This window comes from Arachis stenosperma, chromosome 5 (genome assembly GCF_014773155.1).
Source record: "Arachis stenosperma cultivar V10309 chromosome 5, arast.V10309.gnm1.PFL2, whole genome shotgun sequence".
NCBI classification, from domain to species: Eukaryota; Viridiplantae; Streptophyta; class Magnoliopsida; order Fabales; family Fabaceae; genus Arachis; species Arachis stenosperma.
The window spans coordinates 117,196,038-117,223,756 of NC_080381.1; the positions used below are offsets into that span (position 1 = coordinate 117,196,038).

At 35.4% G+C, this 27,719-nt stretch overlaps 1 protein-coding gene and 2 pseudogenes across 1 annotated transcript; all 3 read right to left on the minus strand.

Annotated features, from left to right (window-relative positions):
• Positions 1-653: 653 nt before the first annotated feature.
• LOC130981192 (S-protein homolog 19-like) lies at positions 654-1,124 on the minus strand. The gene has a single exon (XM_057904809.1). It carries the CDS (start codon positions 1,122-1,124, stop codon positions 654-656), a length of 471 nt encoding a protein of 156 aa, XP_057760792.1.
• Positions 1,125-8,736: 7,612 nt separating this feature from the next.
• Positions 8,737-26,332, minus strand: LOC130981193 (disease resistance protein Roq1-like; annotated as a pseudogene).
• A 209-nt stretch (positions 26,333-26,541) lies between these two features.
• On the minus strand, positions 26,542-27,145 carry LOC130981194 (disease resistance protein Roq1-like; annotated as a pseudogene).
• Positions 27,146-27,719: the final 574 nt, after the last annotated feature.

The following is a 27,719-nucleotide window of genomic DNA, read 5'->3' on the forward strand; positions in this document are numbered from 1 at the left end:
CCTAACCTCTACCAAACAACTACTTAAGCTTTAATTTTGGCATAAGGATAAAAACGGAAATTCTAACATGTATCATATTACAACCAATCAAAAGGAAGAAAATTAGATGAGATGGTGTTGTTCCTCCAAAGCTCTTCGATCGCTGAGTTCCTCCACTTTTCTAAAATGATTCGATCAATTGGAGCCACCACCGCCGTGGCTCTTCTCAACGGTGAGGGAATGGGAGTTGATTCACCTTCCAAAACTCGCCGGCATTCGGACAAGACCAGAGACAGTGGAAGACAGATTCCTCCTCCAATCCGTAGCATGACTTGATTCATGTTAATAAAATTTTTACGAGAAAGAAAAAAGTTTTAAAAATCCAATTATATATTATTATCCAAAACAAAGAATTTTAACATATATAGGATAAAATTAAAAAAAAAAAGACGCATGCAAAAATTCACATTTCAAATAATCCAAAAATAACTCTTGCGCGAGCGAAAATTGATAATTAGTTTCATGACAATAATTAAGTACGAGAAATATATAGTTTGAACCAAAAGAATAATAATGCTACATAAAATAAAATATTTTGAATTATATATATATATATATAATATTACATTATATTATTTATTACATTGATAGGGAAAACATATATAGCAAGTCCATTAATTATTTTTCCAAGGAAAACACTCAGGTTCTCCACCGGTAACCCTACACGGATGTGCTTCAAATATATCCCAAACACAAAGGTAAGAGCATCTATTTGGCCAATCACGTTTACCAACATAAATATCAAAGTAGTGCACTACTTCTTGCTCATTATACCATGTAAACATGCACCAATACAATGGCGAGAACCAAATGCGAAAAGGGTTATAAAACTCGAAGCTCCAACTCTCACCAACTTGAAGTTCTACGAACCCAAAATCCGAATGCTTGTCCTTGCAATGGAGACCAAGTTTCATGTTCAGTTTGTTGTTAATGGTGACTGTTATTTCTTTAGGAGGGAGAATGGAATCATCATCACTCATACCAACTTTGAAATTGAAAGAAAGAAGTATTGCCAGTATCATAAAAAGTGATGATGATACTCTCATCATTTTGGATTTGGACGGTGATATTGATGATGTACTCATTTTTGCACAATATAATTAATGATGGGTTCATGATAATATCAGTTCGTGGAATGAAGACTATTCCTTTTATATATACACTAGTATATTACCCGTGTAATACGCGAGAAATGTTTACTTTCTTATATTTATATTTAAAATATATTTCTAAAAAAAATTTTATCATGAACATATTTAATTTAAAAAAATAATGTTATACTTTTGTCATTTATATAAATACCAAACAATGGTATAATAATAATAATAATAATAATAATAATAATAATAATAATAATAATAATAATAATAATAATAATAATAATAATATGTGTTATAAAAATTTATTCTAATTTAACAATTTTTTTGGTGACTTTTCTAATTTAACAATTTAATAATATACATTCTATTCCATGATTATCTTATTTTATTTTCTTTTACTATTTATAGTCATAGCGAGAAGTTATTTTATTTGCGATTTTATATAAAATAAGTTTTAAAAATATTTAATGATCCGTTAGACTAAAACAACTAAATAGCAATGAACTCAGAACTGAGTCAGCACACAATCCTCCCATAAATCTCTTCTCAAACCACTAAAATTCCGAAAGGCATGCCATCAATGAAGACCCCATCCAATTCGATAACAAACAGATATGCATAACTGCCTTCAGCGAACCCTATTATATACAAATAACTCATTTAGTTATAGGTACATGATTCACTCTGAATATCATCTCTACTACTCATACTCATACTTACTTGAATGTTGGAGTCCCTTTGCAGATTGCAGGTACCCAACGTCGCCTCCCCTCGAGAAGACGACGTTCCACTCCCTTTGCTCTAAGAAAAGCCAGTTCGAGTATCACCAGAACGAGCTATACCTCGGAGTTCACTTTCGCATAGGAACATTTGGCGCCCACTGTGGGGTCAAAATCTGTCTAACCCCACTTTCCTTTATTTTGCATATTTTTTCATTTCCATTTGCAGGACACAAGAGATGGCGATCGAGCACAGTCACGCTCCCTCCAACATCAATCAGGCGGAAATCTTGGCAATCAATGAAGCCCTCAAGGCCGAGAATCAAAGAATGGCCGAGCTCCTGCGACAGATGGAGCACGATCATACCAAAGGAGAACACAAAAGTGTTGAACACAAGGGAGACAACGATGAACACACTTCGAAAACTAGACAAACCATCCCCAAAACCACAAAAACAACCGTCAAAAGAACCAATCCTTTCACAAAAGAAGTTATGAGCTTCAAAATGTCCGAGAATCCTAAAACCCTACCAAAGAATAGGAGACCCAAATGCCCACGTCACCAAATTTTATGCCATGATGTTCATGAATAAGGAGTCTGACCCCATCATATGCCGAACCTTCCCAACCTTCCTGAATGGGGCTGTGCTCATCTGGTTCTCCAACTTACCCGAGGGTTCCATCTCTAGCTAACTTTGATGAGCTGGCCGACCAATTCATCAACCACTTCGCTGCGTCCAAAATATACATCACAACTCTGACTATCTGAGCACCATCAAACATGGGCCGAACGAGAGCCTAAAGGGCTACATGACCAGGTTCGCGGAGGCAACCAACGAAATACCCAACCTGAACCCCGAAGTACACCTCCATTCTCTAAAGAGTGGCCTCCGGCCAGGGAAATTCCAAGAATCCATAGTAATAACGAAACCAAAGACCCTGGCCGAGTTCCGAGAGAAAGCAACAACTCAAATCGAAGTCGAAGAATTCTGAGCACTACGAAGAGTAGAAAAACCTACTCCAAATAGGGAAAAAGAAAGACGAAATAGGCACTCAGCCAGCAGGATAGACCAAAGATCGTTCAGACTAACTCCTAAGTTCGACAGCTACACTCCTTTCAACACGAAAAGAGAGGACATTGTAAAAGACATATTACATTCCAAACTCATCAAAGCCCCAAACAGAGCCGGTACATATCAGGACCAGAGGCACGTGGACAGATCCAAGTATTGTGCTTTCCACCAAAAGTATGACCACACTACAGACGACTGTGTAATAGCAAAAGATGTCCTTGAGAAGCTAGCCCACCAGGGACTGTTAGACAAATACATTGACAGCCGAGGACGAAGGCGGAGCACCGAAGGCCTCGGCCAACAACCCAAAATGACCGACAACTCCCGAGACAAGGGAAAAAGGTAGACAATGATAACAATCCACCCCGCAGAATAATAAACTGCATTTCTGGTGGTTTTGCAGGTGGCGGATATACAAACTTGGCAAGAAAAAAATCGTACCGAGCTATGATGACGATGACAGAGTCAACTTTACCTCAACCTGCTAACAAGGACAAACCAGAAATCTCATTCAGCCCCGAGGACTATAAGGTTGCTGACTGAAATCTAGACAACCCCGTAGTCATCACAGCACAAGTCGGAGAACCGCTGGTAAAGAAGATCCTAATGGACCCAGGGAGCAGCGCGGACGTGCTGTTCTACTCAACGTTCCAAAAAATGAATCTGAGCAACAAAATCCTCTAACCCTTATCCGAAGAACTGGTAGATTTCTCAGGTGAGCGAGTATCTATCCGAGATTATATTTGGTTACAGACCACCTTTGGAGACTATCCCAACAGCAGAACTTTAGAAATACAATATCTTGTAGTAGATTGCAAGAGTCCTTATAATATCATTCTAGGCAGACCATCGTTAAATGCATTCAACGCTATTGTTTCTACTGTGCATTTGTGTGTCAAGTTCCTTTCACAGGATAACAAAGTGATGACTATCCATGGATACTAAAATGAGGCCAGACAGTGCTATAACGCTAGCTTAAAAAGCGAACAACCAAAACAGCCCGACCAACAATATGTCCAGGCGGTGTATAACTCGGAACAGCTACCTCCCTTGGCAGACTTGGACCCAAGGACCAACCATCAAGAACGATCGATGCCAATTGACGACCTCACTAAAGTTCAATTAACAAACGAAGAAGACAAGCATACATACCTCGACAACGCACTAAGAAACGATGAGCGAACCCAAGTGATCGAGCTATTAAGACAAAATGTTGATCTGTTCGCATGGACACCAGCAGACATGCCAGGAATAGATCCCAATGTCATTTACCACAAGCTAGCTATCAACCCATCAGTGCGACTTATAGCTCAGAAAAAAAAAGACACCTCGGCATTGATGAAAGGACGGCCTCCCTGGAGGAGACTCAGAAACTACTCAATGCTGGCTTCATCAAGGAGCTCAGATATTCCACCTGGTTGGCCAATGTGGTAATGGTAAAGAAAAACAATAGTAAGTGGATGATGTGTGTGGACTATACAGACCTTAACAAGGCCTGTCCAAAGGACGCATACCCCCTCCCATGCATTGACAAACTTGTTGATAATTCCTCTGGTTTTCAATGTCTAAGTTTTATGGATGCCTATTCCGGTTATAACCAAATCCTAATGCATGAGCCTAACCAAGATAAGACTGCTTTTATTACTAACAATGGTAATTTCTGATATAAGGTTATGCCATTTGGACTAAAAAATGCAGGCACTACCTACCAACGACTCATGGACAAAATTTTCATAAAGCAAATCAGACGAAACATAAAAGTCTATGTCAATGATATAATGGCAAAATCAACACATATGACATGCCACGTCGAAGACCTAACAGAGATATTCCAACAACTACGAAGATACAATATGAAACTTAACCCAGAAAAATGTGCTTTCGAGGTACAAAGTAGGAAATTCCTCGGCTTTATGCACACTTGCCGAGGTATTGAAGCAAACCCCAAAAAATGCCAGGCGATCCTAAACATGCGAAGCCCAAAGACAGTCAAAGAAGTCCAACAACTAACCGGCCGACTTGCAGCATTGGCCAGGTTCCTGCCCCATATAGCCCATGAATCACATCACTTTTTCAAAAACCTGAGGAAACAAGAAAAGTTCCATTGGTCCGAGGAATGCGAAGCAGGTTTCACATAACTAAAGGCCATACTTTCGGCCTCTCCAATCCTCCAAACACAAGAAGTAGGTAAACCACTTTATTTATACTTATCTATTACTAACCATGCTATTAGTTTTGTATTAGTAACAGAAACAGAAAAGCAACAGCACCCGGTATACTTCATCAGTATATCACTTTAGAATGCTGAAACTCGCTACGCAAAGCTAGAGAAACTGGCCCTAGCTCTGGTCACAACAGCCAGGTGCCTACGACAATATTTCCAAAGCCATATCATCGTGGTCAAAATAGAACAACCCTTAAGACAGATACTGACAAAATCTGAACTAGCAGGAAGGTTAATCAAATGGTCAATCAAACTGTCAGAATATAACATCCAATACCAATCTAGAGGCGCCATCAAATCACAAGCACTAGCCGACTTCATTGCAGAACTAACTCCAGAAGACCAAGCTCCTAAAGATAACGTATGGACACTATACATCGACGGAACCTCAAATAGTAAGGGCTCCGGAGCTGGAATACTCCTCCAAGATGATCACGAAATTCAATTTGAACAATCACTACAATTTACTTTCCATGCAAGCAATAACCAGGCAGAGTATGAAGCTTTAATAGCAGGACTGCAATTAGCTCACACCATGGGCATCACACAGATAAACGTCAAATGTGATCCTAAGGTACTACATCGGTTGAGGAGGGAAACAAAGTACGTCTTATAAGGGTGTGGATACCTCTCCCTAGCATGACACGTTTTGACGAGTGAGTGTGGGGGGATTCGGCTATCATCCCTATCGTCAAAAGCAAAACCGTGAGGCCTTGTGTGCCAAAGCGGACAATATCGTGCTAGTGGGTGGTTTGGGCTGTTACATATGGTATCAGAGTCGGAGCCCAGATCGATGTGCCACGAGGGCGCTGGGCTCCCTTAGGGGGTGGATTGTAAAGTCCCACATCAGTTGGGGAGGGGAACGAAGCATGCCTTATAAGGGTGTGGATACCTCTCCCTAGCATGACGTGTTTTGACGAGTGAGTGTGGGGGGCTTAGGCTATCATCCCTATCGTCAAAGAGCAAAATCGTGAGGCCTTGTGTGCCAAAGCGGACAATATCGTGCTAGTGGGTGGTCTGGACTGTTACAGGTAGTACAACAGGTAACAGGTAACTTCCAAGTAAAAGATCCCCTATTATTAAAGTACAACACAACGGTTAGTAACCTCATCAGTAATTTTCAAAAATTTAATATTTTCCATATACCTCAGGAGCAAAATAACAGAGCAGACATCCTCTCAAAATTGGCAACAACAAGAAGTCAAACCAAAGCACCTATACTATCTCAATTGACACTAGACGAGCCCAGTGTTATGCTAACAACAATTTCGAGTGTCTTTCATGAAGACGACTGGAGATCACCTCTCATAACCTACTTGAAAACAGGTACCATACCAAACAACATCCGAAATCCACAGAAATTCAAACGAAGAGCAAGCTTCTACACCACACTCAGAACCGAATTATACAAAAGAGGATTTACAAGACCTTTCCTACGATGCCTAAACACAACAGAAGCCAAATTGGCAATAGATGAAGTCCATGAAGGAGTCTGTGGCACACACATCGGCGGCCGAAGCTTAGTCGCCAAAATTCTTCAAGTTGGTTACTACTGGCTGACGCTAAAACAAGACTGCATGAATAAAGTCGAACACTGCGATCAATGCCAATGTCACGCACCAATCATTCACAACCAAGCCGAGCAGTTACATACATCTGAGATATCATGGCCGTTCAACAAATGGGGGCTAGATATCCTCGGACCATTTTTCCCCGCTCTAGACCAGGTTAAATTTCTAATTGTCGCTATAGATTACTTTACCAAATGGATAGAAGCTATACCATTGGCAAAAATCACTTCTGAAAAAATGATCTCCTTTGTATGGAAAAACATAATATGCCGCTTTGGTATTCCTCAAGTCATTATTACTGATAACGGCAGACAATTTATAGATCAGAAGTTCACAAATTTTTTGCAAAATTTCAAAATAATCCAACAAGTTTCTTCCGTTGAACATCCACAAACTAACGGTCTAGCCGAAGCCGCCAATAAGATCATTTTTGTAGGGCCTCAAAAAGAAATTAGAAGATTCAAAGGGAGAATGGGCCGAGCTCATCCATGAAGTAATGTGGAGCTACAACACCACTGAACAATCATCAACAAAGGAAATACCTTTTAGGCTAGTATACGGATGCGACGCCATGATACCAATTGAAGTATCCCTACAAAGTAACAGAACCACAAGCGCAAGCAAAAGCGACAACGTCGAGAAAAGAAAAGCCGAGCTCGACCTCATAGAGAAAGATCGAGACAAATCAGCACTTTAGCAACTAGCAACAAAACGAGCTATAGCTCGGAAGTACAATAAGAAGATCAAACCGAGGATATTCTCGGAAGGCGACCTCATACTCAGAAAGGTCAAAGACATACGAAAACCACAAGGACATGGAAAACTAAGTGCAAACTGGGAAGGACCATTCAAAGTATACAAAGTCATCGGCAATGGGGCTTACAAAATACAAAAGCTTGATGGAACTATCTTACCAAACACATGGAACATATCCTCTCTAAAATTGTATTTCAGTTAGTCTATAAGTTGGACACGGTGATGCACTCTTTTTCCTACTACCAGATTTTTTCCTAAGGAGGGTTTTGTTGGAGAGGTTTTAATGAGGCACACCACCCCGCACCTTTTCAAATAATTATATTACAAACTAAACATCTACTCCCATCATTCATCTTTGCGCAACTAAATTCGAGCAAACAATATTGACTCCCAACGCATTTGAGCGTATCTATCAAAAAATGAAACAACTATTGCATATGCTAATCAAACGCTTTTCTCATACTACAACTCAGAACAAGCACAAGCCAACCGACCACAAACCCAAACAACACTAACAACACCACAATTTTCTTTGCTACAATTCAAACCAAATAACGTGAAACATTCATAAGAAATAAAGCAATACCCTAAACGAACAATCCAAAGCAAGATTATAACAAGGCAAACCCTCGCAAGAGAATCAGGATTCTCGCCCTCACCCTCGACATCATCATCATCCTCAACCAGCTCGCCTCCGACAATCACCTTACATGGATCCATCCTCGACAAATCAGCATCAGGTACCAGAAACTTCGCTTGCTCAACAGCTCTTTCAAATCTGGCCGCAAACATTTCCAAGCCATGATTTTCCTTCTCATCCTCAGCTTGTTTCTTTTCAACCCCAAGCACAACCAACCTAGTTTCCAGAGACGCTCTCTCCTTAAGGGATTTTTTCAAAGACGTCTCGAGAGCACCGAGCTTCTCCCCTAACTGATCCACCAGATCCAAAGCATCGCGAAGCTTACCACTTTTTTCAACATTCTCCCGCATAACTGATCCATCGCAGCTTTGTCAAAAACAGCCCTGGAACGTTTCAACTCCTCGGTCTGATCAACACACATCAAGCGGGCACCAATAACCTAAACACAGAAACCACGTCAAAAATAATTATAAATAAACAAATCAAACAAATCACTGCAAAAACACCTACAGATACTGGGCCACCCCAACGTCCCCAACATCATGAATGAGCTTAACGTCAGAAGGACTCTGAACATGCTCGTCGGCCATGACAATAAAAGGGAAGTGCTCGCTCTATAAAGATGTCAAATCATCATCCCTTCTATAACTATGCAACACTTTCTGGTTTTCAGTAAACTTTTTAACCTGATCCAGGTTAACCTCTTCTCCCGTATCCTCCTCGACCACGTTCTTAGTCTTCTTCACCTCACTTCTTTTCCTCTTAAAGCTAACCTTCTTCGGAGATGGCTGATTAACCTCAACACCTTTCTCCGCCATAACTTGACTAGTTGAGCCTTGCTTCTCGACGTTCTTTGTCCAGAAAAAAGCTCGCAAGCTGGATGAAATCACCTTCGGAGCCTTCTCAACTACAAACACAAACATAGAAATCAATACATATAAACAACGACACACAGCATAACCAAACAGAGTAGTTACCTATATATCCGTCAAGGGCATCCCTATCCACTTCCAACTCAAGGAGCTCAACAACAGACATCAAACCCGAAGATGAAATATGATTAACTAAAAACTCCACGATCATTTCATTCCTATACTCCATTCCATCCATCTCAAGTATCTGCCTAGGTCTCGGAACCCAGTACAACGGGAACCTCTCCAACAAACATTCATCAACAAACCAATGATATTTACCCTCCGCAACACCTATCTTCAAAAACATGGACTTAAACCCCTTATAGGAAGACCTATATAAACTAAAAATAGCACGACCCAGAACATTGGCAAGATTCAACCAACAACCCCGGCTAACCCCTTTACACTGAAATAACGCAAAGAAAACTTCCAACGAAGGCTCAACCTCTAAGAACCCCATCAGAATTTGAAAAGCCCTAACGAATGCCCATGAGTTAGGATGCAACTGCGATGGTGCGCAGTTCAGCTGCATCAACACGCCACACTCAAACTCGGAGAAAGGGAATCTGACATCCAAGTCCACAAAAATACAGTTATACATAAAAAAGAACTCAAACCCCTCCCCACGATGAAAAACGCGATCGTCAATACTACACGGAAGAAACCTAAGCTTCACATCACTACCCTCTCTGACCCATGAAGAAGCCGAACCTAATTGTGCAATACTACTCTCGTCATCAAAAACAGAAACATACTCCTTCACTGATTTAGCCACCCACGCGAAAGGATTCAGTGGGTCCCAAACCCACACATCCTCAACAAGCTTCACCTATGTTTTCACATCTGTCCCTACCTCTACCTTCTTTCCTTTCTCCATTCCAAAAACAAAAGTACACAAAGAAGACGAAAAGAAAAGGAAGAGACAAATAGAGAAGAGCAAACTAACCTTTACTCATCTTCCGCAAACACAGGAGAAAGAAAAACAAAAAACTAAACAACTGGATACACCAAGAATCCGAAACCACCCACCAGCCCACTACCCTTCCCACAAGCGTTACATCTCCCGGAGCAAACCTGACGATCGGATTTTCTATCGGTAAAGAAATTCACAAATATATGATCACGTTATAAGTATAGCTTCTAAACCAACAGAAAATCCTTTCGTACAAACGTTTGGTTGTCACAAGTAACAAACCCAATAAAATTTATAAACTGAAGTATTCAAACCTCGGGTCGTCTTCTCAAGGAATTGCAGGGAAGTATGATTTATTATTGGTTATGGAAAAAGGTATATTTTTGGGTTTTAATGTATAAAATAAAAAGCAAGAATAGTAAATGGTAATGAAAATTAAATGACTAGAAAAGCTCTTGACAAGGTATGAAAACTGGAAGTCCTATCCTAGTTATCCTTATCAATGGTAATGAGAATTATATTTTTTTGCTCCCACTCAGTCAACCTCTAACAATGAAGGTAAGTTAAGTGGATAAATTAATTTAACACCTAAAATCCTAGTCAACTCCTAAGGAAAGACTAGAGTTATAGGAATTTAAATCAATCAGCAAAGATAACAATTATAAATCACAATGAGTTTGACAACTCAAGAGTTACCAATTAGTCAACCAAAGCCAAAAGGGAAAAATCTAAATTATTTATATAATAAATAGAAGAAAGCAATCATGAGTCTGAAATATCTCAAATTATATTAAATAGAAAATCAATCTAAACATAAAGAGTTCACAAACTAAATTGAGAAAATAAATAAAAGGAACATTGAACCTGAAAATTGAGGAAGATGAAATCCTAATTCCTTTAAGAAGAATTCTAATCCTAAATCCTAAGAGAGAGGAGATAACCTCTCACTCTAAAAACTACATCTAAATTATGAAAAGTGAAAATATGAGTCTTCTATGTTGTGTTGATGCATTCCCTCACTTTATAGCCTCTAATATGTGTTTTCTGCACCGAAAACTGGGTCAAAAACATCCCAGAAATTGCTCCCAGCAATTTCTGGTTCGTACAGGTCGCGGCAAAATGACACGGAGGCGTCGTCCACGCGTTTGCATGGATTGAAATTCGCAGATGCGATGCGTGCGCATCATCCACGCATCCCCATCGCCTAACTTCGGGGCAGCTATGACAAATTATATATTATTGCGAAGCCCAGATGTTAGCTTTCCAACACAACTGGAATTGTGTCATTTGGACTTCTGTAGCTCAAGTTATGGTCAATTTAGTACCAAGAGGTCAGGCTGGACAGCTTTAGCAGTTCCTTCAGTTTCTTGTATTCCTTCCAGTTTTGCATGCTTCCTTTCCATCCTCTGAGTCATTCCTGCCCTGTAATCTCTGAAATCACTTAACACACATATCAAGGCATCGAATGATAATAAGAGAGGATTTAAAATACACAAATTAAAGACTCTAGGAAGCAAGTTTTCAATCATAGAATAAATTCTGGGAAGGAATTGTAAAACCATGCAAATAGTATGAATAAGTGTGCAAAGGCTTGATAAAAACACTCAATTGAGCATAAGATAAACCATAAAATAGTGGTTTATCAACCTCCCCACACTTAAACATTAGCATGTCCTCATGCTAAGCTCAAGAGAAGCTATAAAGGAGTGAAGAGGAATGATAGAGTATGAAATGCAACCTATCTATGTGAATGCAACTACATTAAAAATGTTTCTACCTACTTGGTTAAAAGTAAATAAGTTCTCCAAGACAAATATGAATCAAATTCCACTAATTCAAATTACACAATAAAAGACAAGTAAACTTGTAAGAAGATAGCTCATGTAAGCAGAGAACATAGAATCAAGCATTGAACCCTCACTGGTAGTGTATATGCACTCTAATCTCTCAAGTGTCTAGGGTAATCCACTCTACTCTTCTCTAATCATGCTTTCTAAACTTTGTTCTTCATCTTACCAATCAACAAATATTTAGCATACCAATGCAAACATCATGAGGTCTTTTCAGGGTTGTAATGGGGCTGAGGTAAAGGTAAGGATGTATATATAAGACTAAGTGAGCTAACAAAGTGAATCCTTGATTAGTCTAAGATCTCATCTAACATACACACTTTATATAATTTCAAAGTTCTTTACCTAGCTACCCAAATTTTCCCACTTTTGTATTACATGCTCATGCACCAAATTTATTTTTGAATTTTGTCCCATGTGCATTGGTTCTTTTATTTTGCATTGGGGTAATTTTTATATCCCCTTATTTAATTTTTTTTATCTCAATGCACATGGTAATTTAATTATTTTGATTTCACATGAGCATGCTTCCCAAATTTTGAAATAACTTATTCAATTTAATTTCTTTTTTTCTATCATCCCATGTTCCCATAAAATTTTCCATACTTAAATTATACACAATATCTATCTTAAGCTAACCAAGGATTCAATTTGGAATTTTTAATTTGTTTTTCTGCTTAAGACTAGTAATATGGTTATAAAATATAAGGGGATTAAAAAGCTCAAAGTGGCTAACAAGGGTGACATAAAAGGGTAGGCTTATTTGGGATAAGTGAGCAAAAACAAGTAATGGCCTCAATCACATGCAAGCATATAAATACAGTAAATAATGGACATATAGAATGTAACAAAGCAAAGATTGCAATTATAGAGAAGAAAACATACAAGAATAAAATATTTATGGTTAAATAATATAACCATACAAATAAGCTCAAAATCTCACAGGTTGTGTGTTCTTTGGCTCAAAAACCATGTTTCAAATACAACTTCAAACAAATTTAACAAAAAATTTTCAATTTAAATTAGTGAAATACTATAAAAATTTCTTGAAAAAGAAAATATTACTTCAACCAAGTAGTAACTAAATGCATAAAATCAAACAAACATACAATCAAATATGCAAATGCAACAATGAACAAACAAAGAAAATTAAACATTGGTGTTAAGATAGGAAATAGCTAACCCATGGAGATCGGTATCAACCTCCCCACACTTAAAGATTGCACCGTCTTCGGTGCATGCTAAGATGTACAAGTGGACAGACTGCTCCAACTGATGCCTTTCTCTATAGATTGTGCAAATTGACTTGCCTGTCTCCCCATTAAGAAGCTTTTTCTCTCTCTTCATGGTGGTCATCTTGAAAGAAGAGAAAAAGGAAGGAAAGTAACCCAAAAATAAAGATAAGAACATAAATAAAATATGGGTGTTAATGCCAAATAATAAAGGTCTCAATTACAATGGTAGCTACAACATGCAAGTGAGAAAATAGTGGAAGCAAATGGTATATCAATAGTGCAAGAATTGCAACAATGGGGAAGAGGGTGTGGGTAATGCAAAATATTGTAAGCGCATATCAATGCAAATGAAATGCAAGTATCATAAAAGAATAGCATTGACTTATGAATAATAATACCCAATCAGAATAAAACAAGTCATGAAGCACCAGAATAATTCAAGAAAAGATGCAATAGTTAAAGAAGAGAATTTTAACACCAATGGAAAAGAAAAAGAAAGTAAGAAAGGAGGAAGAAAGAAATAAGAAGGAAAGAAAGGATTTAGATATGGGGAAGAAAAGATAAGATATTTGGCTTATCTGGATAAGCTGTGTGTCGCTTGTGACGCGGACGCGTGAGTGACGCGTTCGCGTGGATAGCGCTTCTATAAAATGACGCAGACGCATCATCCACGTAGTCGCGTGGATCGATTTGTTCAATTAGCACGAGGGCAGCCTTGCGGTCGCGCAACTCTCTATTTGAAACTCATATTGCCAAATTTTAGGGGACGTGGTCGCATGGTGAACGCGATCGTGTGGTTGGCCTTGTTTTGAAAAACAGCGCGGACGCGTGGGGCACGCGTTCGCGTGGTAGGGCTGGTGCTTCTAGCACGGTTCCAGCCCCACTCCATCACAACTTGCTGCCATACACCCTTTCTATGTCAATTTTTAGGGCACGCGTTCATGTGGGTGACGCGGACACGTGGGAGGTATTTTTCCCACATGACGCGAACGCGTCAGCGACACAGTCGCGTGGGTCAAATTGTGCCAAAGGCACGCCTCCAGCCACACTTTCGCGTGACTCTCTGTTCAATCTTATTTTCTTCCCAACGCACATATGACGCAGACGCGTCAGCGACGCTGTCGCGTCGCGTGCATGATTTTTTTTAATAATGCAGTATGCAGAATGCAATGCTAATATGAATGTTATGCATGATTTCAGGTCCAATCAAAACTCAAAAACAAACAAAACATACTAGAATTAAAACTGAAAAGGGAACGATCATACCATGGTGGGTTGTCTCCCACCTAGCACTTTTTGTTAAAGTCCTTAAGTTGGACATGTGGTGAGCTCTTTGTCATGGTGGCTTGTGCTTGAACTCATCTTGAAACTGCCACCAATGCTTGGACTTCCAATAAGCTTCAACATCTCCAAATAAATTCACCAAGCATTGATGAAGTTCTCTACAAGCTTTGAGCTCCCAAAGTTGATCCTCATATATTCCTGGATCCCAAATCTTATTTTTGCACCCGTCTTCAAGTTGATCATCATGATTCCATCCGGGTAGTAAGCAGTTTGAATTCTCACTGAAGCAGCCAAATAACATCCTAGACCTATTCAATCGAGTTCTACACCAACCTTTGCGTTTGAACTTAAAGCTTCCAACCATAATGAACCTTGCAGGACAATTCTTACCACTGACCATCTTCCTCTTACTCTTAATGTCACAAAGAGCTCTAAGTTGACCATCCGTCTCTAGTAGCCCATATTCAAGTGGGAAAGTAAAGGATAAGGATAGGAATTTTGCCCACTTGAACGTTGTGTTGGACGGTAATGGCCTTGGGAGAGGTGTTTCTAATGAATTTGCAAGCTCCACTCCCTTGTGCTCTTCTCTGACAACTTTCACCTCTTTGCAAGCTTCTTCAATATCAACCTCTTCCTCTTGGTAGCTTTCTTCTAATTCAATCTCTTCTTCATTGCTCACCAAGGGCATGAGAGGTTGTGCCTCTTCTTCTTGAATCTCCATCTCTTGATCAACCTCTTCCAAGTCTTCAACTATGATATGCCTTGGAGGTTGTACACCTTCTTCAACATCAATTTCAAACGTCTTGGAAGGAGGCTCTATAACTGGACTTTCCCATGGAGGTTCAGCATCTCCTAAGTCTGCAACCACTTTTTTCTTTTCAATAATTGCTGCTTTATCCAGTTGTTTAAGTATAAAATCGTACTCCTCCTTGATAATTTCTTTTATGTGACAACTCCCTTCAACTACTCCTTCATCTGCAAAGGTCTCTTTTACCTTCACTTTTAGTGCCTCCTCTAGCTCCTTATGAAGTATGGATTTGCGAAGATGATCCCTTCTCTCTTGTTCCATGTCAATAGCATCATTGGGATCATGTTGCTCTTGGATTGCTGGATGTGGGTGCTCTTCCATGGATGGTGGTGAGGGGATGGAGAGATCATTCTGTGGTTGAAAAGGAAGTACACTAGAGCTTGAGGGTTGAGTATTTGAGGTAGAAGATTGGTCCATGCAGGATATAAGATTTTGGAGTTTAGAGGTGAGACCCCTGAGAGAGGTAAGTGTGTTCTCCATGGAGGTTTGGGGTGGATAGGAGGGTTCATCTTGATAATGATAAGGAGATGGTGTATGTTGAGGTGGTGGTTCATGAGAGTAGTTGTGTTGGAATGGGGGTGGTTCTGTGTATGGTTCATTTGGCTCATAAGGTGGTTGGTATGGTAGATACGGGTTAGGGTCATACGGAGGTGAATGGCGGAAAGGGGCTTGTGAGTATGGTGGTCCAAAGTCATGTTGAGGAGGGAGTTCATAGGCGTATGGTGGTGGTTGTTGATAATCAAAAGAGTGCTCACCATAGCCATTGCCTTGATATGCATCACATAATGGTTGTTGATAGTCCATTGGAGGTGGTTGTTGCCATAAGGGTTGATCAAATCCTTGTGGCTCCTCCCATCTTTGATTGTTCCAACCTTGATGCCTGTTCTCATTGTAATCTCCTCTACCTGCAACATAATTGTAACCAGACTTATAGCCAAAGAGGTGAGAGTTCATAGTAGTAAGAGAAAATAAAAACAAAAACTAATAAAAAGAAAGTGTTTTGAAAAAGATATGATTTTTGAAAAAAAAAAGATAAGATAAGATTTTGAAAAAGATATGATTTCTGAAAAAAAAAGATAAGATAAGATAAAAATTTTGAAATAAAAATCTGAAATTTTTTCTTTTTTTTGAAAAATATTTACAATAACCAATAATAAGGCACACGTTTGCAATTCCCCAGCAACGGCGCTATTTTGACGATCGAATTTTCTATCGGTAAAGAAATTCACAAATATATGATCGCGTTGTAAGTATAGCTTCTAAACCAACAGAAAATCCTTTCGTACAAACGTTTGGTTGTCACAAGTAACAAACCCAATAAAATTTATAAACTGAAGTATTCAAACCTCGGGTCGTCTTCTCAAGGAATTGCAGGGAAGTATGATTTATTATTGGTTATGGAAAAATGTATATTTTTGGGTTTTAATGTAACAAATAAAAAGCAAGAATAGTAAATGGTAATGAAAATTAAATGACTAGAAAAGCTCTTGGCAAGGTATGAAAACTGGAAGTCCTATCCTAGTTATCCTTATCAATGGTGATGAGAATTATATTTTTTTGCTCCCACTCAGTCAACCTTTAACTATGAAGGTAAGTTAAGTGGATAAATCAATTTAACACCTAAAGTCCTAGTCAACTCCTAAGGAAAGACTAGAGTTATAGGAATTTAAATCAATCAGCAAAGATAACAATTATCAATCACGATGAGTTCGACAACTCAAGAGTTACCAATTAGTCAACCAAAGCCAAAAGGGAAAAATCTAAATTATTTATATAATAAATAGAAGAAAGCAATCATGAGTCTGAAATACCTCAAATTATATTAAATAGAAAATCAATCTAAACATAAAGAGTTCACAAACTAAATTGAGAAAATAAATAAAAGGAACATTGAACCTGAAAATTGAGGAAGATGAAATCTTAATTCCTTTAAGAGAAATCCTAATCCTAAATCCTAAGAGAGAGGAGAGAACCTCTCTATCTAAAAACTACATCTAAATTATGAAAAGTGAAAATATGAGTCTTCTATGTTGTGTTGATGCATTCCCTCACTTTATAGCCTCTAATCTATATTTTCTGGGCCGAAAACAGGGTCAAAAACAGCTCAAAAATTTCCCCCAGTAATTTCTGGTTCGTACAGGTCACGGCAAAGTGACACGGAGGCGTCGTCCACGCGTTTGCGTGGATTGAAATTCGCAGATGCAACGCGTGCGCGTCATCCACGCGTCCGCATTGCCTAACTTCGGGGCAGCTATGACAAATTATATATTGTTGCGAAGCCCCTGATGTTAGCTTTCCAACGCAACTGAAACCGTGTCATTTGGATCTCTGTAGCTCAAATTATGGTCGATTTAGTACCAAGAGGTCAGGCTGGACAGCTTTAGCAGTTCCTTCATTTTCTTGTATTCCTTCCAGTTTTGCATGCTTCCTTTCCATCCTTTGAACCATTCCTGTCCTATAATCTCTGAAATCACTTAACTCACATATCAAGACATCGAATGATAATAAGAGAGGATTTAAAATACACAAATTAAAGACTCTAGGAAGCAAGTTTTCAATCATAGAACAAATTCTAGGAAGGAATTGTAAAACTATGCAAATAGTACGAATAAGTGTGCAAAGGCTTGATAAAAATCACTCAATTAAGCATAAGATAAACCATAAAATAGTGGTTTATCGAAACCCCAACCGTTCAAAATGCAAACTAAAACAATTAATCAACGGTCAGATCATAGCAATCACTTCAATCCCCAACACGCATTAAATGCAGCTTTCTTTTCCCAAAACTCTCTCTCTCTCTCCTAAAAAGCACTCCCCGCGAAAATTCAAAATAAAATCCATCACATTTTCAAAACATTTCAATGAACAAGTTAAGCTTGGGGGCTCCGAGTTATAGCTCGGCACAACAAACGAATTATAGCCTATGAACTGCCACAAAACCTAGTTTCGAGTTATAACCCACGAGTAAAAGCTTAACCTGTTCATGACTCGAAAACAGGTCAACCTTGGGGACTATGATCCGTTAGACTAAAACAACCAAATAGCAATGAACTCAGAACTGAGTCAGCACACAATCCTCCCATAAATCTCTCCTTAAACCACCAAAACCCCAAAAGACATGCCACCAATGAAGACCCCATCCAATTCGGTAACAAATAGATATGCATAACTGCCCTTAGCAAACCCTATTATATACGAATGACTCACTCAGTCATAGGTACGTGATTCGCTCTGAATATCATCTTTACTATTTATACTCATACTTACTTGAGCGTTGGAGTCCCTTTGCAGGGTATCCAACGCCGCCTCCCCTTAAGAAGACGACGTTCCACTCCCTTTGCTCCAAAGAAAGCTAGTTTGAGTATCACGAGAACGAGCTATACCTTGGAGTTCACTCTCGCATAGGAACATTTAATATTATTAAAAATATTTCTTTTTTTTTTAATAGTTGTACACTTTCAAAACATTCATGCATAACCAGAAAAAAATAAAAAATATTAAAATAAAATCATATCTAATACGTTAAAAAATAAAATCTCAAAATAACGTAAAATTAACTAATCATGGTAAGTATTTTCAACAGCAAAAAATAAACAATATTATTTAATTATCAAAATTTAATTTAAAAATTCTATTTAACAGATTAACATATTCATTCTATAAAGTAGGTCTATGTATTTAATTATAATATTTTTAAGATTAAAAAAATTTATTAATTAATGATATAATGAATTAATTTTTTTAATTTAATAACAAATAATTATGTATAATTGTAGTTTATATATATAATTTACGTTTAGTGTAATTAGTAATGAATTGGAATATTACGTTTTTTTAATAATATAATTATATACATTCTTACCATTAATTGATTTAACTATACGCATTCTAACTTTAATAATATATAAATATTTTCTTTCTTGTAATCATATATTAATAAGATATGATATAAAATATTATAATTATTAACAAATTTTACTATAATTAACTATCAAATGCTAAGAAATATAATTATTTAAAATTAATATTTTTTAAAAATAAGAAATAGAAAAGAGAGACAAGCATACTAGTATCAGAATTCTTCATAACAGCATATTTGGAGCCAGAATGCAACATGTTATAGAATAGTATAATGAAAGGATCAATTTCAATGAAAACAAAAAGTACATTTTTATTCTATGAAGTAGTCTAAAAAAATAATAAATTAAAAAATTAAACAAAATGTTTTGACTCTAAAATTTAGACTTATTAATGATAAAAAAATACTATATATAACATTTAGTTGAACGAAAATTAATTACAAGAATTAATATCAATATATGTGTTATTAATGCACATGTACATAAAAAAATTATTAACGTAAATATCATATAAATATTAATTATATATAATTGACAATTATATTAGAGTAATTGACAATTAGTATAATTATTTATTAAATGCTAATTTTCATATAATTATAAAAAATATACTTTTCAAATATTTTGAGAAGAGAAAAATATACAACTACTATACATGCAACGTATCACGTTAGTATTTTTAGTACCAGAATGCTACCCGTTATAGAATAGTATAATAATGATAATAATAATAAAAATATCAATTTTGATAAAAAAAAAATAAATAATATATTATTATTCTATGAAATAGTTAAAAATTAATAATAAATTAAAAAATTGAATAAAATATTTTAGTTTTAAAACTTAGACTCATGAATAATAAAAAAACACTATATATAATATTAGTCGTACAAAAATTAATTATAAAAAAATTAATATCTATATATGCATTTTTAATACATACATAAAAAAATGTATTAACGTAAATATTATATAAATACAAATTATGAATGATAGACAGTTATATTAGAATGTTTAATAATTAGTATAATTATTTATTAAATGTTAATTTTTATATTATAATTATAAAAAATATATTTTTTAAATTTGAAAAGAAAAAAATATGTATACTGATATCAGAATATACTACATAAATTTTTTGGAATCTAAATACTGACCATTGTAAAATGATATAATGATAATGATGATAGGCACAAATAAATTAAATTACCTGCTTTATTTAATTTGTCCTTATTCATTTACTTCATTTATTTTCTTTTATTACCATCCAGTTTCTATTATGCATACGAGTTCAATTTTAGTAAATTGACAGTATAAAAATTTTATTTGGTCAATAATTAAATTTATATATGCATTTAATTAGATGATTTTTAAAATAATAAATTTAAATTTTATTTTTGTTGATTATTTGTGCAAAATTTTTTTGCATTTCTATTATATAAAAACTTAATTCTATTTGATAGAGTAGTGGTTAAGTTGAAACTGAATTAGTTAAGCCAAGCTGAATTAGCAGAATTAGTACTAGTTATACCCTTTATTAATTAGATTAGTTAAAAGTTAAGCTGTTAGTAGACTCAACATATATATAGCCAGCTGTTAGTAGAGTGCATAATGGAACAAGTGTTAAGCAAAACAATAGAGTTAGATAGCAGAGTGCATGATAGAGTAGTGATTAAGCTAAAACTGAACTAGTTAAACCAAACTGAGTCAACAGAGTTAGTTATACCCTCTCCCAGTTAGATTAGTTACAAGCCAAGTTGTTATTAGGCTCAATATATATATATATATATATATATATATATATATATATATATATATATATATATATATATATATATATATATATATATATATAGCCAACAGTTAATTACAAAGAGTGTTGTAATAGTTCAATTCCTCTTTACCAAATTATAAAAATCATTTTTTTCTTCTTTTTCAATTCTCTCTTCTTCGATCCCTATTCTTCTCTTTTAGTTAGGTACTGATACCTTTCACTATTCATATAAATTTACAAAATTGCAAAAGAGTTACACACTATACATTCTTTGTTTTTATTTTGGTTTTATATTTTGCTACATATTATTTTCATACTTAAGTCTAACCGTTGCAAAATGTAAATACTAGCGAAAGCAAAACCATTGCAAAATTGCATGCACCACGAACCATTTTCTTAAGGACAAATAGCTAGCCACAAAATGTTTTGTGTTCCCGAGAATCCATAGCTGCAATAATGGTTTTACAATATAAATTATCGTCATCATTCATAGACATGCAATGCTCAGTTTGGTGTCTCTAATCTTTGGGTGGAGGAAGTTGTGACTTACTTGAACTGTGAACTAAGACTAAATAACTACATCTTTTGAAAGAAAATTCTTTTAAAGTTTAAAGATTAGATACGTCAAGTATCTCTTTCAAAAAATCACTGTAATCAAAATTTAAAATTTTCAAGGTGATCGACATCTGGAGAAAAAATAAACAAACAAATAAAATAAATGAGCAAACTAAAATAAAACCAAAAATAAACATGATCATGAATTTACAAACATATAAAATCAGAAAAATGAATTGAGTACGCTTACCTTGGATAAGCTATCCAACTTGGATAACATGTAGAGATAATCAAGCAACTTGAGTATGGAAAGCTATTTTGGATCAAAATTAGAGAAAAAACCTTTGAAGGATACCTCCTCCATTCCAAAACTCTTAAACTATTTGAAAGATATTTGGGACCTTTGAAAAAATGACCATTTTTTATTATAAGTATTTTGAGATTTTTCATATGTTTAAAAGTTGTTCCATCCCATTTTACTTTAACATCATCATTTTTCTCTTTTTTTTTTTGATGGATCTTCACTTCCTTTCTTTTTAAATGAGAGAAATTCCAAATGTATGATTTCAATGGCACTAGTTTCCTTTCATGACACAAAAGTAAGAACATAAATTAATTAAAATACATGTGTTAAGAAAAAGTCATTAACAGACTTGAGTAAAAAAAAAAAAACTATTACATACATGATTATCTTCTTAAAATTTACCTATATCCTTGTAGAACCATAATCTGCTACGCTTTCCAGGCATTTCTGATGATTTTTTTCGATATATATTTTTGCCTATGTCCTCCATTAGATCATGTAATGTTATTCTGAATTGATTATTCTTTATGAGAGATTTTTCAACCAAAATTCCAATATGATATTTCATACAACTCCTATAATGAACTTGAAGTATATCTGTAACTTCTCATGAATTATATTCTTTAAAACAACAAGAAATATCAAGAAAAATATTATGCACATCTTCTCCCAAAGCATCAAAACTAACCTGAAGTATCTTACATATTTTATTATCAAGAACTTTTTCATATAGATCCATTGCAGATTTCTGCAGTTCTAAATCTTTTCCAAACAAGTTAAAACCTATAACTTTCAAAGCCAATGGAAGTCCAGAAGCATAAGTTATTTACTCCACAGGTTAAAATATTCTCATACCTTGGGTTGACAATATCTGTTTTAAAAGCTTTCCAATAAAGCAAATATAAGGACCCTTTCTTATTTAAACCTTGTACCTCATATGTCCTTTCAATGTCATGAGGTGTCAGCAAGTATTTGTCCTGTGTTGTTATAATGATTCTGCTTACAGGATGAAACTAATCAGATTTTTCCGCAATAGCTATCCACTGTTCATGTTCATCAACATCATCCAGAACCAAAAGAACTTTTATTCAACTGAGTCTACGTTGTATCTGTGAAATTCCTTCCTTAACACCTATTATCTGAATTCTCTCCTATCCTAATATCTTAAAAAGAAGATTGTTTTGAAGTTGCACCAACCCATTTTTTTGTAAAATTTCTCTCACGTTTTCAAGAAAACACACACCTTTAAAATTGTCAATAATCAAGTTATAAAGAGCAAGAGCAAGTGTTGTTTTTCCTATGCCATCAATTCCATGTATCCCTACTGATGAGCGGATAATTTATACGCTTTTTGGCATTGTTTTTAGGTAGTTTTTAGTAAGTTCAAGCTACTTTTAGGGATGTTTTCATTAGTTTTTATGTTAAATTCACATTTCTGGACTTTACCATGAGTTTGTGTGTTTTTCTGTGATTTCAGGTAATTTCTGGCTGAAATTGAGGGACTTGAGCAAAACTCTGAAAAAGGCTGACAAAAGGACTGCTGATGCTGTTGGAATCTGACCTCCCTGCACTCAAAATGGATTTTCTGGAGCTACAGAACTCCAAATGGCGCGCTCTCAACGGCGTTGAAAAGTAGACATCCAGAGCTTTCCAGCAATATATAATAGTCCATACTTTATTCGGAAATTGACGACGTAACTTGGCGTTGAACGCCAAGTACATGCTGCTGTCTGGAGTTAAACGCCAGAAAAACGTCATGATCCGGAGTTGAACGCCCAAAACACGTTATAACTTGGAGTTCAACTCCAAGAAAAGCCTCAGCTCGTGGATAGATCAAGCTCAGCCCAAACATACACCAAGTGGGCCCCGGAAGTGGATTTATGCATCAATTACTTACTCATGTAAACCCTAGGAGCTAGTTTATTATAAATAAAACATTTTTACTATCATAATCGCATCCTGGATTGTAATTTGAATCCTGTGATCACGTTTTGGGGACTGGCCATTCGGCCATGCCTGAACCTTTCACTTATGTATTTTCAACAGTGGAGTTTCTGCACACCATAGATTAAGGGTGTGGAGCTCTGCTGTACCTCAAGTTTCAATACAATTACTATTACTTTCTATTCAATTCTCTTTTATTCTTATTCCAAGATATACGTTACACTTAACTTTGATGAATGTGATGATCCGTGACACTCATCATCATTCTCACCTATGAACGCGCGTGATTGACAACCACTTCCGTTCTACTCTAGGCCGGGCGCATATCTCTTAGATTCCCCAACAGAATCTTCGTGGTATAAGCTAGATAGATGGCGGCATTCATGAGGATCCGGAAAGTCTAAACCTTGTCTGTGGTATTCCGAGTAGGATTTTGGGATTGAATGACTGTGACGAGCTTCAAACTCGCGATTGCTGGGCGTGATGACAAACGCAAAAGGATCAATGGATCCTATTCCAACATGATCGAGAACCAACAGCTGATTAGCCGTGCTGTGACAGAGCATAGGAACGTTTTCACTGAGAGGATGGGATGTAGCCACTGACAACGGTGATGCCCTACATACAGCTTGCCATGGAAAGGAATAAGGAGGACTGGAAGAGTGAGTAGTGAAGTAGAGTTTCAAGAGGAGCACAGCATCTCCATACGCCTATCTGAAATTCTCACTATTGATTTACATAAGTATTTCTATCCTATTTTATTTTCTGTTTATTTTTATTAATCATATTTGATTTTCTAAATTCCATAATTTTATCCTCCTGACTGGGATTTACAAGATGACCATAGCTTGCTTCATACCAACAATCTCTGTGGGATCGACCCTTACTCACGTAAGGTATTACTTGGACGACCCAGTACACTTGCTGGTTAGTTGAACGGAGTTGTGTCCACACATAAGTGCCATAATAATGATTCCATACAACAACAAAGAATACTACATTGATGTGATCACAATTTCGTCCACCACCTACCATGTGAACTCAATCAGATTTCCAAAGGTAAAATTATTTTTAACAAATGGTTGACATTATGTTATATGCATACATAATGTATGTTTTTTCATTTTCGTACTGAGCATTTTTCGTGCAACTAATATATTTTTTTACCGTGTTGAGCATTTTCCGTGCATTGCACGAGTCATTCATTAGTAACTTTCTATAATAAAATAAAGTTTGAATGTTTTTTTACTCTACGATTATCACATGATAGAGTAAGATATGATTTTTATCTTTTATTTTCCATATATGAAGAAGACAAGATATTTGCTTCATTTCAAACGAATTAAACACTAGGAATAAATTATAATATGCTATACTAATGGTATATATATATATATATATTTGCTGAATCTATTTTTTTTTCCTATACAATGAACATGAGAAATTATTTTTTGTTGTGTTATATGACATAAAGAAGCTTCTTAACATTAGTAATTAACATGTAAGGGATAATTTCAATTGTACGTTCAACAGAGAAATTTGTGTATATTAATTTAATTTGATTAATGTTGACATTATGTTATATACATACATAATGTATTTTTTTATTTCCCGTGCTGAGCATTTTCTGTGTGATTAATATATTTTTTAATTTCTTAATTTTCTTCTTCTTCCTTCTCTCCTGATACCCTCCCCTTATTTCTTCCTAATGTAATATTACACCAAGACAGGTGTGGTATCATGTCAATGACACTTGGTATTTCATACATTTCATTCTTCTCCAAATCTAAATGATGCAATCTATAATGGTTACAAAATGAACATGGCAAATCTTTTATGTCAGTGCCAATCAAAGTAAGCTCTTCTAGATTTTTCATCTTTTTTGGAATTTTTAGAAATTTCTCAAGACTTGAACATCCAAATAGACTGAGTGTTTCAGTGAGGCCAAATTAATAACAGGTGAAAAATTTCTAAGTTTGCGATACTTTTTAGCATTCAATATTTTAAGTTTAGGTAAAAAAACCAACTGAACTGTGAACTGAGACTAAATTACTATATCTTTTGAAAGAAAATTCTTCTAAAGTTTGAAGATTAGACACGTCAAGTATCTCTTTCAAAGAATCACTATAATCAAAATTTAAAACTTTCAAGGTGATCGACATATGGAACAAAAACAAACAAACAAATAAAATAAATGAGCAAACTAAAAAAAATCAAATAAACCTGATTATGAATTTACAAACATACAAAATCAGAAAAATGAATTTAGTATGCTTACCTTGGATAAGTTATCCAACTTGGGTAACATGTAGAGATAATCAGGCAACTTAAGTATGGAAAGCTATTTTGGATTAAAATTAGAGGGAAAACACTTTGAAGGATACCTCGTCCATTCCAAAACTCTTAAACTATTTGAAAGATATTTGGGATCTTTGGAAAAATGACCATTTTTTATGATAAGTATTTTGAGATTTTTCATCTGTTTAAAAGCTGTTCCATCCCATTTTACTTCTACATCATCATTTTTCTCTTTTTCTGATGGATCTTCACTTCCTTTCTTTTTAAATGAGAGAAATTCCAAATGTATGATTTCAATGGCACTAGTTTTCTTTCATCACACAAAAGTAAGAACATAAATTAATTAAAATACATGTGTTAAGAAAAATTCATTAACAGACTTGAGTAAAAAAAACTATTACATACATGATTATCTTCTTAAAATTTACCTATATCCTTGTAGAACCATAATCTGCTACGCTTTCCAAGCATTTCTGATGATTTTTTATATATATTTTTTTGTCCATGTCTTCCATTAGATCATGTAATGTTATTCTGAATTGATCATTCTTTATGAGAGATTTTTCAACCAATATTCTAATATGATATTTCATACAACTCCCATAATGAGCTTGAAGTATATCTGTAACTTCCCATGAATTATATCCTTTAATACAACAAACAATACCAAGAAAAACAATCTACACATCTTCTCCCAAAGCATCAAAATTAACCTGAAGTATCTTATATATATTATTATCAAGAACTTTTTCATATATATCCATTGCAGAAGCATAAGTTATTTATTGCACAGGTTAAAACATTCTCATACCTTGGGTTAATAATATCTATTTTAAAAGCTTTCCAATAAAGCAAATATAAGGACTCTTCCTTATTTAAACCTTGTACCTCATATGTCCTTTCAATATCATGAAGTGTCAACAAGTATTTGTCCTGTATTGTAATAATGATTCTGCTTACAGGATGAAACCAATCAGGTTTTTCTGCAATAACTGTAAACTGTTCATGCTCATCAACATCATCCAGAACCAAAAGAACTTTTACTCGACTGAGTCTACGTTGTATTTGTGAAATTCCTTCCTTAACACCTATTATCTGGATTTTCTCCTATTCTAATATCTTAAAAAGAAGATTGTTTTGAAGTTGCACAAACCCATATTTTTTGTAAAATTTCTCTCATGTTTTCAAGAAAAACACACCTTCAAAATTGTCAGTAATCAAGTTATAAAGAGCAAGTGCAAGTGTTATTTTTCCTATGCCATCAATTCCATGTATTCCTAACATGAGAACTCGATCAGTAGAATCTATTTCCAAAGGTAAAATTACCTTTAACTAATGGTTGACATTATTTTTCGTGCGACTAATATATTTTTTTACCGTGTTGAGCATTTTTCGTGCATTGCACGAGTCATTCATTAGTAGCTTTCTATAATAAAATAAAGTTTGAATGTTTTTTTATTTTACGATTATCACATGATAGAGTAAGATATGATTTTTATCTTTTATTTTCCATATATGAAGAAGACAAGATATTTGCTTCATTTCAAACGAATTAAACACTTTGGGAATAAATTATTATATGCTATACTAACGGTATATATATATATAATGATTGCAATTTATTTTTATTTAGGCACCTGACCTTTTATTACATGATCATAATATGTATTACATCTTGGTATTTTTTTCTTCCCCAATTTTTATATGATGGTTATTATATGATACTAAGCATGTGATCATTCAAGTTGTTTTCATAGTTGTTAATAGATATTTTAATAAGCTAGGGATGTTTGTATATTTAAGGTTATATCAACATATTCATTTGAGTTGAAAGTTGTCATGCTTAAGGATTTGTGAG